The following is a 14,325-nucleotide window of genomic DNA, read 5'->3' as shown; positions in this document are numbered from 1 at the left end:
TCTTAAGTGATAAATTAATATATTTTGAATGTACATTACCAGCATGAAATTCAGATTCACCAGGTAAAAGGAGTTCAATTCAAATTCAGTTAAACCAGTGTTCTCTAGAGCCTTTAATAGTACTGAATTGGTCAGAGTGTTCTACATTCCAGTGCCAACTCACGCAGCGTGTGGAAGATAATCAACACTTCTGAAAGCCAGGTCACTTATTTAGATTTCTAGCTTTACCCATAAATGTTTGAAAAATGTGACTGCTAGCTTTCAGCTTCTGTTTTTGGTTATAGTCCAAAGGGCCTGATCCTGAGAGGTGCTGAGCACCTCCTTTGAGGGCACTGGATCCTGGAGTCAATGGGAATTGAAAATGCATTACCAAAAATTGCATTTGGGTCCTTGCCACTTCATCTAACCAGGTGCCGTAATAGCTACTCTAAGGGATCTGGGAAGCTAGTATTTTTAAGAAGTTATTTTAGCTTTTGTTGGGGGTACAGGGTGGATTTTTCTGCTCCAACATCAGCTTAATCATGAGGAAAAAATACTCACCACTCCTTTTTCCCATATGACAGACATCCTGTCCTCTACACCATTCACCCCATTAGGGATCTTGGTGAAATCATCCCTCCCCAGGGCTTTCTGGCAGATGTCGAAAGTGCAGTTGTCAGTTCCTGTCACAGTTAGGTCATCACTATAAAGAAACAAGATATGCCATGAAGTGAAGTATGCCATCACACTCCTATGGACATGAGAGCTTGTGGGAAGGCTGGCCATGCCCAGCTATCCCTCCTGAAAAGAGCAGCTAACCCTGCCAATCTGAGTTCAGTTCCTTGCCCCCATGAAGAGTAACTTCTTCCAAGTAGAGACATCCAGCCCTCCTCTGCAATGCAGTTCTCTCCTACCATACCCACATCCAACTTTTCTATGCTTTGTTTTAGATATTTCAAAGGCCTTCTGTGTGCAGGTAGCATCCCCACTTTGCCTCAACCAAAGGGACTGGTTCTGCTCTCATGCTAATTTTACACCAGTGTTATTGAAGTTCAATGGTGTTACTCTTCATATGCACCAGTGTCAATGAGAAGAGAATCAGGCCCCACATCTTGGGCAGATGACTAGGGAGGAGTATAAAAATATTGCTCAAGCATGCAGGAACATAATCAGGAAGGCTAAAGCACAATTGGAGTTACAGCTAGCAAAGGATATGAAGGGTAACAAGAAGCATTTCTACAGGTATGTTAGCAACAAGAAGGTGGTCAGGGAAAGTGTGGGACCCTTACTGAATGGGGGAGGAAACCAAGTGACAGATGATGTGGAAAAAGCTGAAGTACTCAGTGCTTTTTTTGCCTTGCTCTTCACAGACAAGGTCAGCTCCCAGACTGCTGCACTGGGCAGCACAGTTTGGGGAGGAGGTGAGCAGCCCTCAGTGGTGAAAGAACAGGTTAAGGACTATTTAGAAAAGCTGGACATACACAAGTCCATGGGGTCAGATGCAGTGCATCCAAGGGTGCTGAGGGATTTGGCTGATGTGATTGCAGAGCCATTGGCCATTATCTCTGAAAACTTGTGGCAATCGGGGGAGGTCCTGGACAATTGGAAAAAGGCAAATATAGTGCCCAGTCAGCCTCACCTCAGTCCCTGGAAAAATCATGTAGCAGGTCTTCAAGGAATCCATTTTGAAGCACTTGGAGGAGAGGAAGGTGATCAGGAACAGTCAACATGGATTCACCAAGGGCAAGTCATGCCTGACCAACCTGATTGCCTTCTATGATGAGAAAACTGGCTCTGTGGCTATGGGGAAAGCAGGGGACATGATATACCTTGACTTTAACAAAGCTTTTGATACGGTCTCCCACAGTATTCTTGCCAGCAAGTTAAAGAAGTATGGATTAGATGAATGGACTATGAGGTGGCTAGAAAGCTGGCTAGATTGTTGGGCTCAACGGGTAGTGATCAACGGCTCGATGTCTAGTTGGCACCCAGTATCAGGTGGAGTGCCCCAGGGGTCGGTCCTGGGGCTGGTTTTGTTCAACATCTTTATTAATGATCTGGATGATGGAATGGATTGCACCCTCAGCAAGTTCACAGATGACACTAAGCTGGGGGGAGAGGTAGATACGCTGGAGGGTAGGGATAGGATACAGAGGGACCTAGACAAATTAGAGAATTGGGCCAAAAGAAATCTGATGAGGTTCAACAAGGACAAGTGCAGAGTCCTGAACTTAGAATGGAAGAATCCCATGCACCGCTACAGGCTGGGGACCGACTGGCTAAGCGGCAGTTCAGCAGGAAAGGACCTGGGGACTACAGTGGATGAAAAGCTGGATATAAGTCAACAGTGTGCCCTTGTTGCCAAGAAGGCTAATGGCATATTGGCCTGCATTAGCAGGAACATTGCCCGCAGATCGAGGAAAGTAATTATTCCCCTCTATTTGGCACCGGTGAGGCCACACACCTGGAGTATTTTGTCTAGTTTTGGGCCCCCCACTACAGAAAAGATGTGGATAAATTGGAGAGAGGGCAACGAAAATGATTAGGGGTCTGTGACACATGACTTATGAGGAGAGGCTGAGGGAACTGGGCTTGTTTAGTCTGCAGAAGAGAAGAGTGGGGGGGGGATTTGATAACATCCTTCAACTATCTGAAGTGGGGGTTCCAAAGCAGATGGAGCTAGGCTGTTCTCTGTGGTAGCAGATGACAGAACAAGGAGCAATGGTCTCAAGTTGCAGTGGGGGAGGTCTAGGTTGGATATTAGGAAACACTATTTCACTAGGAGGGTGGTGAAGCACTGGAATGGATTACCTAGGGAGGTGGTGGAATCTCCATCTTTTGAGGTTTTTAAGGCCCATCTTGACAAAGCCCTGCTGGGATGATTTAGTTGGGTCTGGTCCTTCTTTGAGCAGGGGATTGGACTAGATGACCTCCTGAGGTCTCTTCCAACCCTAATCTTCTATGAGTCTATGATCTGCAAATACTGCAGAATGACAAATTAATTCCCTTCTTGAGGTTTGACTTACTTTGTTGTTTCAGTCACCAATAAAGTCTCAGCTTAAGCATTCTCCTCATGGCTGGTTTCGTAAGGGTTCCTGCGGGACGCCCCAGTCTCTGCTCCTACTTCCTTCTGAATAGAGGGTCATGCCACTGGAGTGAACAAGCCCTAACTGGCACAATGAGTCAGCAGAATTTACTCAGCAGTTTGATGCAGGGTTCAAACTTCTGCTAACCAAAAGGGTCAGCTAAGGAGCCGGGCATCCCAAGGTGTGGTTACAGATCCTGCCACTGATTACACCTGCCAATGTGCAGCCTTGCTGCCCCATTACTGCTTTGCTAGCAACTTTATTTATTTATTTATTTGAATACAGAAGTGCTGTAGCTGTGACCTGTTAATAAATCATCTAATAGGTCCCATACACAATACAGCAGGACTTGTCACTGCTTTTTAGTCTGCTTACTTGGCTAGTAAATTCATGAGGAAATCAGGTGTTGAAGGGTCTGGCCTCAGTGGAGGTCCCATGACATGTCCTGCGGCGTGATGCCATTCTTTATGCCAGTAGTGAGTGCCATCTGTACCAAGACTAGCAGCAATAGGTTCCCCATATACTACCTTCCCTGAAAAACAAACATGACAAATTAATATAATCATTAAAAAGCATTTAAGGCAACAAATACTGTAAAATGCTGGTTTTGTAGTTTCTTTTCCCTGCTCTTCCTGAAGATGGTGGATTTAAGTTTGAAAAAACATGTATAGTCTCTGTCATCTTAAACTAGACACTAAGGTACAGTAGAATACAACATGTAAACTGCAATACAGTGTCTCCATTGTGAATATATTATTGATCATCCTCCGCTATGTTTTCTTATGTTGCTTGGGAAAGCTTTTTCAATTATATTTCTGTCAGATATACTAGTATTGATTTTTTTGTATAGTTTGCTTCATGTGTAGAAGACATTTCAAAAGGAACCTAGTCCCAGGTTATATTAAATTATATCAGAGGTCTGGAAGTTTCCTCATAGTGGGATAAATAAATTTGGAATGATTGTTCTTCTTGGTATTATAAAATGTGTCAATTATGTGGTGGTATAGGTGTATAGAGAGAGACCTTCCAAGTTTACATTTTTAACTGTCTGAACTACAATTGTGTAACAGGCAATCAAGAGAACAAAACTAACTTGGAGTAATTTTGGAGAGATGTTGAGCTAAAAAAGCTAAGAAAACTTCTGGTCAACCACAGGGACATTTTTAATCACTGTAACTTTAAAAGTCTTTTAACAAAAAAACAAAAAAGCCTCACAGGAAAATTCTACCCAGATGTATCATATGAAATTTCAGGGGGAATGTTTCTTTCTGGGGAAGGTGGCAATGTTGGAGCTTGAAAATAAAATTCTTACTAAAAGCTGCTAGCATCAACCATGATTACAGAGTGGCTAATTCACCACACAATCAATGGAAAAAATAAAATAACAAGCATTATCAAAAACTTAAATGAGATCAGATAATTTTAGATGACTTTCACTGGTATTAGCACTGCACATTCACTGATAAGGCCCTAGTTCTGGTGAACCTCTATAACAGAATATTGAAATCAAAGATGCAATATATCTGGAGTCAGTAACATTACAGCTGGTTAACTGAAATCAGGCTGCCCAAAATATCATAATGGTTCCACGTGCGACTGGCTATGTTCCCTGGTGCGTGAGAATTTCATTCTGCTCTGCAGCTGCCCTACAACCTGTTTAAAGGAATAAACAGTAATACTTGTTATGTATCTATATACAGCACTTTAAAAGCATAAACTAAATAATCCTCACCATACCCTTATGAAGGAGATAAGTATGTTTTACTAACCCTATTTTGCAAATGGGGTAAATAAGGCAAAAATGGCTAAGCAATTCTCCCAAGATCACTGAAGGTTTCAGCATCAGAGCCAGGATTGAACTCAGTAGTTGCTGGCACAATACTATACTTGCCCTTTTTGTGGGGTGACTGGTATCCCACTGCTGGGGAATTAATGAACCTTCATGGGTGCACCTACAAAGCTTAATGGAAACTTAATGAACTATAACTGTATCTCTCGTGGAGAGCTATCTGCATGCTTTGATATGAGCCATAGTAAAACAGGACTGCAAGGTTTGAACACATGAGGTTTCTAAACACTGGTCCTCTGTTTGGTTCAGTATTTTATTTGTCCATGAGAATGCCACAGCACATCTACACCTGACAGCTAGACTGAAGGATGTAGGATTTGTTTATTAGCAGGCTTGTATGCAGTGACACTTTGCAGGATTATCATGATTTTTAACCATCACACTTGGCATGGAAAGTGCAGGGAAGGAAGGAAGGAAGGATGGTCCAGTGGTTAGGGCACTGAGCTTGGGCTCAGGGGACTCTAGTCCAGTTCTCTACTTTACCACAGATTTCCTGTGTCATCTCGGGGAAAAGCACTCACTCGCTCTGTGCCTTGAAGATTCCCATCTGCAAAACGGGGATAATAGCACTGTCCTGTCTCAGAGCGGGAGAAGAAATACAATAAAGGTTGTGAGGTGCTCAGATACTGCCGACTATAAGGAGAACTGGTCAGGAATTTTTGGATGTAATCATTTTTCATTAAAAAAAATCACAATGTGTCAAAACCAAAACTCTTGTGGGGAAAGGTTTTTCAGGTACAGGATGGAAATTCTGCTCAAAGCCAGAGAGAAGACATTGGATAGCCCAGGGGTTTGGGCACAGACCTGGGATGTGGGGGACTCAGGTTCAGAACAGGGCACTTGAACTCCAGACTCCCATGTCCCACATGAGTCTCCTAACCACCAGCCTATAACTTTCTTTTCTCTCGTCCCACTTCTCCTCCCTCTGAGATGCAGAATGGGGAAAAAATTGTGGGACAGAAAAGCCCAGCTCTAATCATAAGTATGTGTTCTGTACAAGTATATGTACTATCACAGAAGTATGATAGATACATACATTCATGCTGTGATGGCTGTCAAAGAGCTTGGACCCATATTGGTGAAGGTATGCCACAGAGTAAATTGATGTATTACTACAAACAGGGTACAGTATCCACACAGACAATTGCATGGCTCAATTTCTATCATTTTTCTCTGGGCCACAAGATTGTTGGGAAAGTTCCCATCTCAAGGGCATGAGTTATTATCCAGCGTTGACAGCATTGTGCAGTATGAGGGAAGGATGTTGCACTGTGACAAGTGCTACCCCAATTTAAGGTCTCCTCTCAAAGGCAACCTCTGCTTGTAGCTCTCCCAGTGGAAATTAAATGTCCACTCACACCTTCTGAAAGGGATAAGGCATAGCCTCATCAACAAGCTAGATCTCAATAGCCAGATTCTGATGTCTGTGGGACTGTTTTATTTGCACAGACAGTTATTGCATTACCGGTGTGTAATTCATTTATTTGTGAAAGCCTGTGAGATGACAATGAAAGGCACTAAAAGCATCCCATTCATTCAATTTCAAGCTAATCTAGTGCCATCTGTTCAAGAGGGGCTCAAGTTTTCAGACATGCAAGCAGTGCCTTTCTTTGCTGATTGACATTCTTTTAACTTACATTCTCAGCAGATGTTGTACCATTATTCCTCAATTGCTCTGTGAGGATTAGGTATACAAAAATGCTCTATGACCATTTTTAAGCTTTGATCAATCCTGATATGCCTGCAACTATTAATTAGTGTATGGCTTCTAGTGCTGCTCTAATTTTGTTCTCCAGTTACACCCATTACCAGATGGTTTCAGCATCTCTCAGGACACAGATATTAGTAATCTTCTCCCATTGGCTCAATTTGCTTTGCTTTGTCACATACTGGTGAATGTTATTTTTCTCATTATTGCTTCGTCTTTGGCTTGCGGAGTTTTAAGCTTCCAGTCCCATTTATCTAATTGTATTATGGAGTTAGGCAAAGAGAGGAGGAGAAAGACACAAAGAGAAGATCATAGAATCATAGTATATCAGGGTTGGAAGGGACCTCAGGAGGTCATCTAGTCCAACCCCCTGCTCAAAGCAGGACCAATCCCCAATTAAATCATCCCAGCCAGGGCTTTGTCAAGCCTGACCTTAAAAACTTCTAAGGAAGGAGATTCTACCACCTCCCTAGGTAACGCATTCCAGTGTTTCACCACCCTCCTAGTGAAAAAGTTTCTCCTAATATCCAACTTAAACCTCCCCCACTGCAACTTGAGACCAATACTCCTTGTCCTGTCCTCTTCTACCACTGAGAATAGTCTAGAACCATCCTCTCTGGAACCACCTCTCAGGTAGTTGAAAGCAGCTATCAAATCCCCCCTCATTCTTCTCTTCTGCAGACTAAACAATCCCAGTTCCCTCAGCCTCTCCTCATAAGTCATGTGTTCCAGACCCCTAATCATTTTTGTTGCCCTTCGCTGGACTCTTTCCAATTTATCCACATCCTCCTTGTAGTGTGGGGCCCAAAACTGGATACAGTACTCCAAATGAGGCCTCACCAATGTCGAATAGAGGGGAACGATCACGTCCCTCGATCTGCTGGCAATGCCCCTACGTATACATCCCAAAATGCCATTGGCCTTCTTGGCAACAAGGGCACACTGCTGACTCATATCCAGCTTCTTGTCCACTGTAACCCCTAGGTCCTTTTCCGCAGAACTGCTGCCTAGCCATTCGGTCCCTAGTCTGTAGCTGTGCATTGGGTTCTTTCGTCCTAAGTGCAGGACCCTGCATTTATCCTTATTGAACCTCATCAGATTTCTTTTGGCCCAATCCTCCAATTTGTCTAGGTCCCTCTGTATCCTATCTCTGCCCTCCAGCATATCTACCACTCCTCCTAGTTTAGTATCATCCGCAAATTTGCTGAGAGTGCAATCCACACCATCCTCCAGATCATTTATGAAGATATTGAACAAAACCGGCCCCAGGACCGATCCCTGGGGCACTCTAGTTGGCAGCGGCTGCCAACTAGACATGGAGCCATTGATCACTACCCCTTGAGCCCGACAATCTAGCCAACTTTCTACCCACCTTATAGTGCATTCATCCAGCCCATACTTCTTTAACTTGCTGACAAGAATACTGTGGGAGACCGTGTCAAAAGCTTTGCTAAAGTCAAGAAACAATACATCCACTGCTTTCCCTTCATCCACAGAACCAGTAATCTCATCATAGAAGGCGATTAGATTAGTCAGGCATGACCTTCCCTTGATGAATCCATGCTGACTGTTCCTGATCACTTTCCTCTCATGTAAGTGCTTCAGGATTGATTCTTTGAGGACCTGCTCCATGATTTTTCCAGGGATTGAGGTGAGGCTGACTGGCCTGTAGTTCCCAGGATCCTCCTTCTTCTCTTTTTTAAAGATTGGCACTACATTAGCCTTTTTCCAGTCATCTGGGACTTCCCCCGTTCGCAACGAGTTTTCAAAGATAATGGCCAATGGCTCTGCAATCACAGCCGCCAATTCCTTTAGCACTCTCGGATGCAACTTGTCCGGCCCCATGGACCTGTGCACGTCCAGCTTTTCTAAATAGTCCCTAACCACCTCTTTCTCCACAGAGGGCTGGCCATCTACTCCACATGTTGTGATGCCCAGTGCAGCAGTCTGGGAGCTGACCTTGTTAGTGAAGACAGAGGCAAAAAAAGCATTGAGTACATTAGTTTTTTCCACATCCTCTGTCACTAGGTTGCCTCCCTCATTCAGTAAGGGGCCCACACTTTCCTTGGCTTTCTTCTTGATGCCAACATACCTGAAGAAACCCTTCTTGTTACTCTTGACATCTCTTGCTAGCTGCAGCTCCACGTGCGATTTGGCCCTCCTGATTTCATTCCTACATGCCCGAGCAATATTTTTATACTCTTCCATGGTCATATGTCCAACCTTCCACTTCTTGTAAGCTTCTTTTTTATGTTTAAGATCCGCTAGGATTTCACCATTAAGCCAAGCTGGTCGCCTGCCATATTTACTATTCTTTCAACTCATCGGGATGGTTTGTCCCTGTAACCTCAACAGGGATTCCTTGAAACACAGCCAGCTCTCCTGGACTCCTTTCCCCTTCATGTTAGTCCCCCAGGGGATCCTACCCATCCATTCCCTGAGGGAGTCGAAGTCTGCTTTCCTGAAGTCCAGGGTCCATATCCTGCTGCTTACCTTTCTTCCCTGTGTCAGGATCCTGAACTCAACCAATTCATGGTCACTGCCTCCCAGATTCCCATCCACTTTTGCTTCCCCTACTAATTCTTCCCGGTTTGTGAGCAGCAGGTCAAGAAAAGCTCCCCCCCACCCCCCAGTTGGCTCCTCTAGCACTTGCACCAGGAAATTGTCCCCTACGCTTTCCAAAAACTTCCTGGATTGTCTATGCACTGCTGTATTGCTCTCCCAGCAGATATCAGGAAGATTAAAGTCACCCATGAGAACCACGGCGTGCGATCTAGTAGCTTCTGCGAGTTGCCGGAAGAAAGCCTCATCCACCTCATCCCCCTGGTCCGGTGGTCTCTAGCAGACTCCCACCACTACATCACTGTTGTTGCTCACACTTCTAAACTTAATCCAGAGACACTCAGGTTTTTCTGCAGTTTCGTACCGGAGCTCTGAGCAGTCATACTGCTCCCTTACATACAGTGCTACTCCCCCACCTTTTCTGCCCTGCCTGTCCTTCATGAACAGCTTATATCCATCCATGACAGTACTCCAGTCATGTGAGTTATCCCACCAAGTCTCTGTTATTCCAATCACGTCATAATTTCTTGACATCACCAGGACCTCCCAGTTCTCCCTGCTTGTTTCCAAGGCTTTGTGCATTCGTATATAAGCACTTGAGATAACCTGCTGATCTCCCCTCATTCTCAGTATGAGGCAGGAGCCCTCCCCTCACAGACGTTCCTGCCTGTGCTTCCTCCCGGTATCCCGCTTTTCCACTTACCTCAGGGGTTTGGTCTCCTTCCCCCAGTGAACCTAGTTTAAAAACCTCCTCACTAGGTTAGCCAGCCTGCTTGCAAAGATGTCTTCCCTCTCCTCGTCAGATGGAGCCTGTCTCTACCCAGCACTCCTCCTTCATAGAACACCATCCCATGGTCAAAGAATCCAAAGCCTTCTCTCCGACACCACCTGCGTAGCCATTCGTTGACTTCCACGATTCGACGGTCCCTACCCAGGCCTTTTCCTTCCACGGGGAGGATGGACAAGAACACCACTTGCGCCTCAAACTCCTTTATCCTTCTTCCCAGAGCCACGTAGTCCGCAGTGATCCGCTCACTAGGTTAGCCAGCCTGCTCGCAAAGATGCTCTTCCCTCTCTTCAATGGGATGGGAACCCCAGGACTCTCTTCCAAGACCTAAGCAGTAGATCCTTTTCATTATGTCCATTTATTTTCAAACTTTAAAGGACGGGATTCTGCACTGCCTTCTAAGAGACACAGCACAAAATTCACATCCATGGTTCAGGTGGGTGGGGAGCGGGTGGTAATGTGACTTTAGGCCGCAGGGGCCTCCCGACGTAACAGATATTTCTGAGGGTCTGCTGAGGTTACAGCAGCCTGTCTTCAGCTGCCTGTGGGAGGCAGTTCCACCTACACCTTCAACCTGCAACACTCCTCTCCCACGCTCCCCATGCCACCTACCCTGGGTCTTGTGGCGGCAGTGCTCATGCAATGCCTGTGCTGGGGGAATTCTCTCTTGCTGGGGCTGGCTCAGCAGCAGAGGAAAGAATTCCTCCTAGAGTGAACTTCACCGTGAAATACTGTGGAAAAAAGCCTGCAAAAATGGCACTGGGGGGTTCCGTGATTGTCTGCCAATAGTTCCATATCTGAGTTTCAGTGTTTACAAGTGCATAGATGTTTTCAGTTCTTAGCCCAGCACCCTCTGGGATGCATGAGTCAAGCTGGTTCTTTCTGGCTCATGTATCATCACTCATGATGAAGTTTCTGCAATCAGAACATAACCTGAGGCGCTCCCATGAGTGGCAAAGAGCATAAACCTGCAGATTCATTTTCAGTAATGGCCTTGAGTCTAGCATGCTGCAACTTTGCCAGGTTAAATTCGGACATTTTTGCTGATTTTACTATTTCTTGCATTTCATTCTGACCATGACTCATTGGATTTAGTGGTAAAATAATATTAGAAACTGCCTTAAACCAACAAGCAAGGACATTCTGAGGGAAGGCTCTAGTAATTCAACCTGCTTGTGCCTAAAGACACTATACTGGGTAGTGCCGTGACAGATTAGACCCATAATACCATTGCATTTTGTCACATTTTCTTGTATTTAATAAAAATACTAAGCAGGAAGCAAGCCCCTTCCAGTCTTTTTGACTGCTTTCGCTGTACTCTGGAGTCAGGTCTCTTTGAAAATAGGTTTTTAGTTGTCTCTTCACTAAACATTTAGCTGAGCCGGCACTGGCTGCTTCCCCACGAACTGGTCTATCCCTAAGCTCACTGCCTGCTTCAGATTTATTGTCAAATCTCTCTGCAGTTCAAGGAGAGGCATAATCTTGAGACCCATCAGCTGAAATCATGTCACACTTGAAGATTTGATCCTTGCACGTTGTTTATTGGGATAAAATTTTCAGAAGCATGTAAGTGACAGCCTAAGTCCCATTTTCAGAAGTTTGATTCACACATCTGCAATTCAGAGCCTAATCTGACCTGTCAACTGAGCCTTAGCTGGGGTGGTCTTTAAGGGCTTTGTTCTGTATGTTTAGTCCAGCAATCTTCTTATTCTACAGTGACATTCTGTTTATAATTTGGCCAATTTTGGTATGTTGTTTTTGGATCAATCTTTGAAAAATTCAGGGGGCTGGATTTTTTAATTGGTCAAAATCCACTCTCAGGCCCTATCTACACTAGAAAGGTTTGTGCTTTAACTCTTGTGGTTCTCCCCCCACCCCCATAAAACATGGACACAGTTATACCAGAAACAAAGTACTTACTGTATATTGGTATAGCTATTCTGTAGGGGAAGCGGAATAAGCTATACCAGTCACCTTTATACCACTACCCACACTGGGGCTTTTACTGGTACAAACTATTTCAGTCAAAAAACCTACATGTCCAACTGAAGTAAAAGTTTTTCCCATAAAACTTTTTAAGTGTAGACCAGACCTCATTTCTCTCATGTAAGCCTGGAGCAACTGAATGAAGTAATTCCAGATTTCTTCAGGGTAGCAGGGAGCAGAATGCAATCAGTTTGTTCTTTGTGCCTAGTCACCAGTAATCCTACATGGACTCCAGGACATACATATAACATGAAGGAGACTTTATAAGTGTTATAGGTTTTGCCAGCATTACAGACTTCTGTACTGACACAGCGTTTCCTGTCATCAGGCCTTTACATTTGCTTGTCAAAATTTCTGCTTTCAGATGGATATTTTGACTGATTTTGCAGTTTCTTATATTTGATTCTGACACCACTTGACTGAATGAATTTGCAAAGGCATACAGCAAGTTAGATTCCACATTACTACCAGGAGTGTCACCTAGTGGACAAATCTAGTTTAGCACAGTATTGATAATCTTTTCTGCTAAATAAGATACAGGTAAAAGATTCCTTTACATATTTGAATCAATAAGACAGAATCTTATTAGAATACCATAATACATTGGCTATCTCCAGTATGTCTATACTTCAAAACAGGATGTGGGTAAACATTACTTTAATCCTATTTGTAACAATATTACTGTGCACTTCTATGGAACCTTCATCCACTATCTCAAAACACTTTAAAGAAATTAATCAAGCCTATAAGGTAGGCTGGTAGCCAAAATGTATAGGCAGGGAAACTGAGGCATACATGGATCAAGTTGGATCAAGAGGGAAGCCAAGTGGGATCTGAAAAGGCTAGTAATCCATAAAGATTTGGGCCCCTTCCATCATGGTTAGAGCTGTGTGAACAGCTGATTTTTCAGTTTGCTGGCAGGTCAGAAAATCTGGAAAATAATTTAATTCAGGTCAAACTAAAACCAAAATCCTTCAAAATTTTTGGTGAATCCAAAAGGTTGGAAAAGTTTCACATCCTGTTGACTGACATGTTTTGGTTTGAGTCATTTTTTGAACTTTGTTTAAAAGTGAAGAAAATGACAGGGGAGACAGTGCCCCCCCCCCCACACACACACTTTAGCCCAGTGGGGAGAGCACTCACCTGGCATGTGGTGCCTCAAGTTGGGCACCCAAAATTAGTGAGCACTTTTTCAAACACTGGCATTCGCCAGCATGTATGTGACATCCCACAACTTGATTAAAAACCAAGTGCAGTAATAATTCAGAGCATCAGTGCAAGGGCCAGACTAAAGCTTTTGTACACAAGGGCAGCATGAAGTTAATGTCCAGGCTACCCTCAAATGCTCCTGTTTCCTGCTATTGGAATTCCTCATATACCAAGTAGATAGTGAAAATTAAAGAGAGATTTTCCTCTTGCAATTAAACAAACTATTTTATTTTTATTAAAGCAGCAGCTGACTCAGAAAGTCACAGTATTTTTATATCTCTGTGCCATGACATAGCAGTAACCAGCCGCGTATGTTTAACACACAGAGGACAAGTATACTCAACCTCTATACACTGCTCGGAGCCACTGTCTTTCTCTCCCTTCCAGCAGCAGTTTAAAATGCCCTTACCCACCCTCCCAACTATCATCCTCACCCTCAGCCCCTGACAGAAACCCCAACTGAGGAGCCAGCTAAGACACCTTCCTGCGACCATCCTTCAACAAGCATGACCATTACTCTCATGCTCTGGACCAAGCATGAACGTGCCATAGGACAGTTACCTTCTCTTCGTGCATTAGCTATCACCTTTGCTGCAGATTTGCTCATTACATGAACTACATAAAGAGGGCAGTTCACCAAGTTTGCTATGGTGATTGCTCTCAGTGTCGCTTCTGCTTCCACCTCTTCAGGACGACTCAGTTCATGTCCCTCAGGGCCAGTTATCCCCAGTGCTAACATCTTCTTTGCACCCTACAGACCACACAAGAATGCATATATGTTAGTGTTGCTTTAATTAGCAGCATTAATTATATAAGTGCAGCAGTGGTTTGGCCAACTGAGCTGTCAGCTGATCTGGGTTCTAATCCAGATGCTGCAACCGACTTCCTGCGTGACACTGGGCAATTCACTTAGGATGGGATTTTCAAGAGCACTCAGCACTGGCCTACTTCTGCTCCCATTGAAGTCAAAGGTCAGACTCCGATATTTAGGAGTGCAATTTAAAAAATGCCTAAGTGACTTAGGAGCACAAGTGCCACTGGCTTTCAAAGATGCTTAGCTGCATTTGAAAAGCCCACCCTGAACATCTATATGCCTGAGTGGACCAATCAGTAGTACAGATACTTACCCACATTATAAAGATACCTAACTACCTGTGTA

At 44.1% G+C, this 14,325-nt stretch overlaps 1 protein-coding gene across 1 annotated transcript in view; it reads right to left on the bottom strand.

The window, feature by feature from the left end:
• Window positions 1-14,325, bottom strand: part of DPYS (dihydropyrimidinase) — a gene marked incomplete at its 5' end in the record, with an annotated part of 45,832 nt that overhangs the window by 13,640 nt on the left and 17,867 nt on the right. The window contains 3 exons of the mRNA XM_084618336.1: window positions 541-682; window positions 3,441-3,597; window positions 13,728-13,917. Of these exons, the coding sequence (XP_084474462.1) occupies window positions 541-682; window positions 3,441-3,597; window positions 13,728-13,917 (489 nt within the window). The remainder of the gene's footprint in view (window positions 1-540; window positions 683-3,440; window positions 3,598-13,727; window positions 13,918-14,325) is intronic.

This window comes from Lepidochelys olivacea (genome assembly GCF_965140295.1).
Source record: "Lepidochelys olivacea isolate rLepOli2 genome assembly, chromosome: 2".
Lineage (NCBI taxonomy): Eukaryota > Metazoa > Chordata > Testudines > Cheloniidae > Lepidochelys > Lepidochelys olivacea.
The sequence above is the reverse complement of the archived record's forward strand: the minus strand, read 5'-3'. Positions and strand labels throughout refer to the sequence as shown.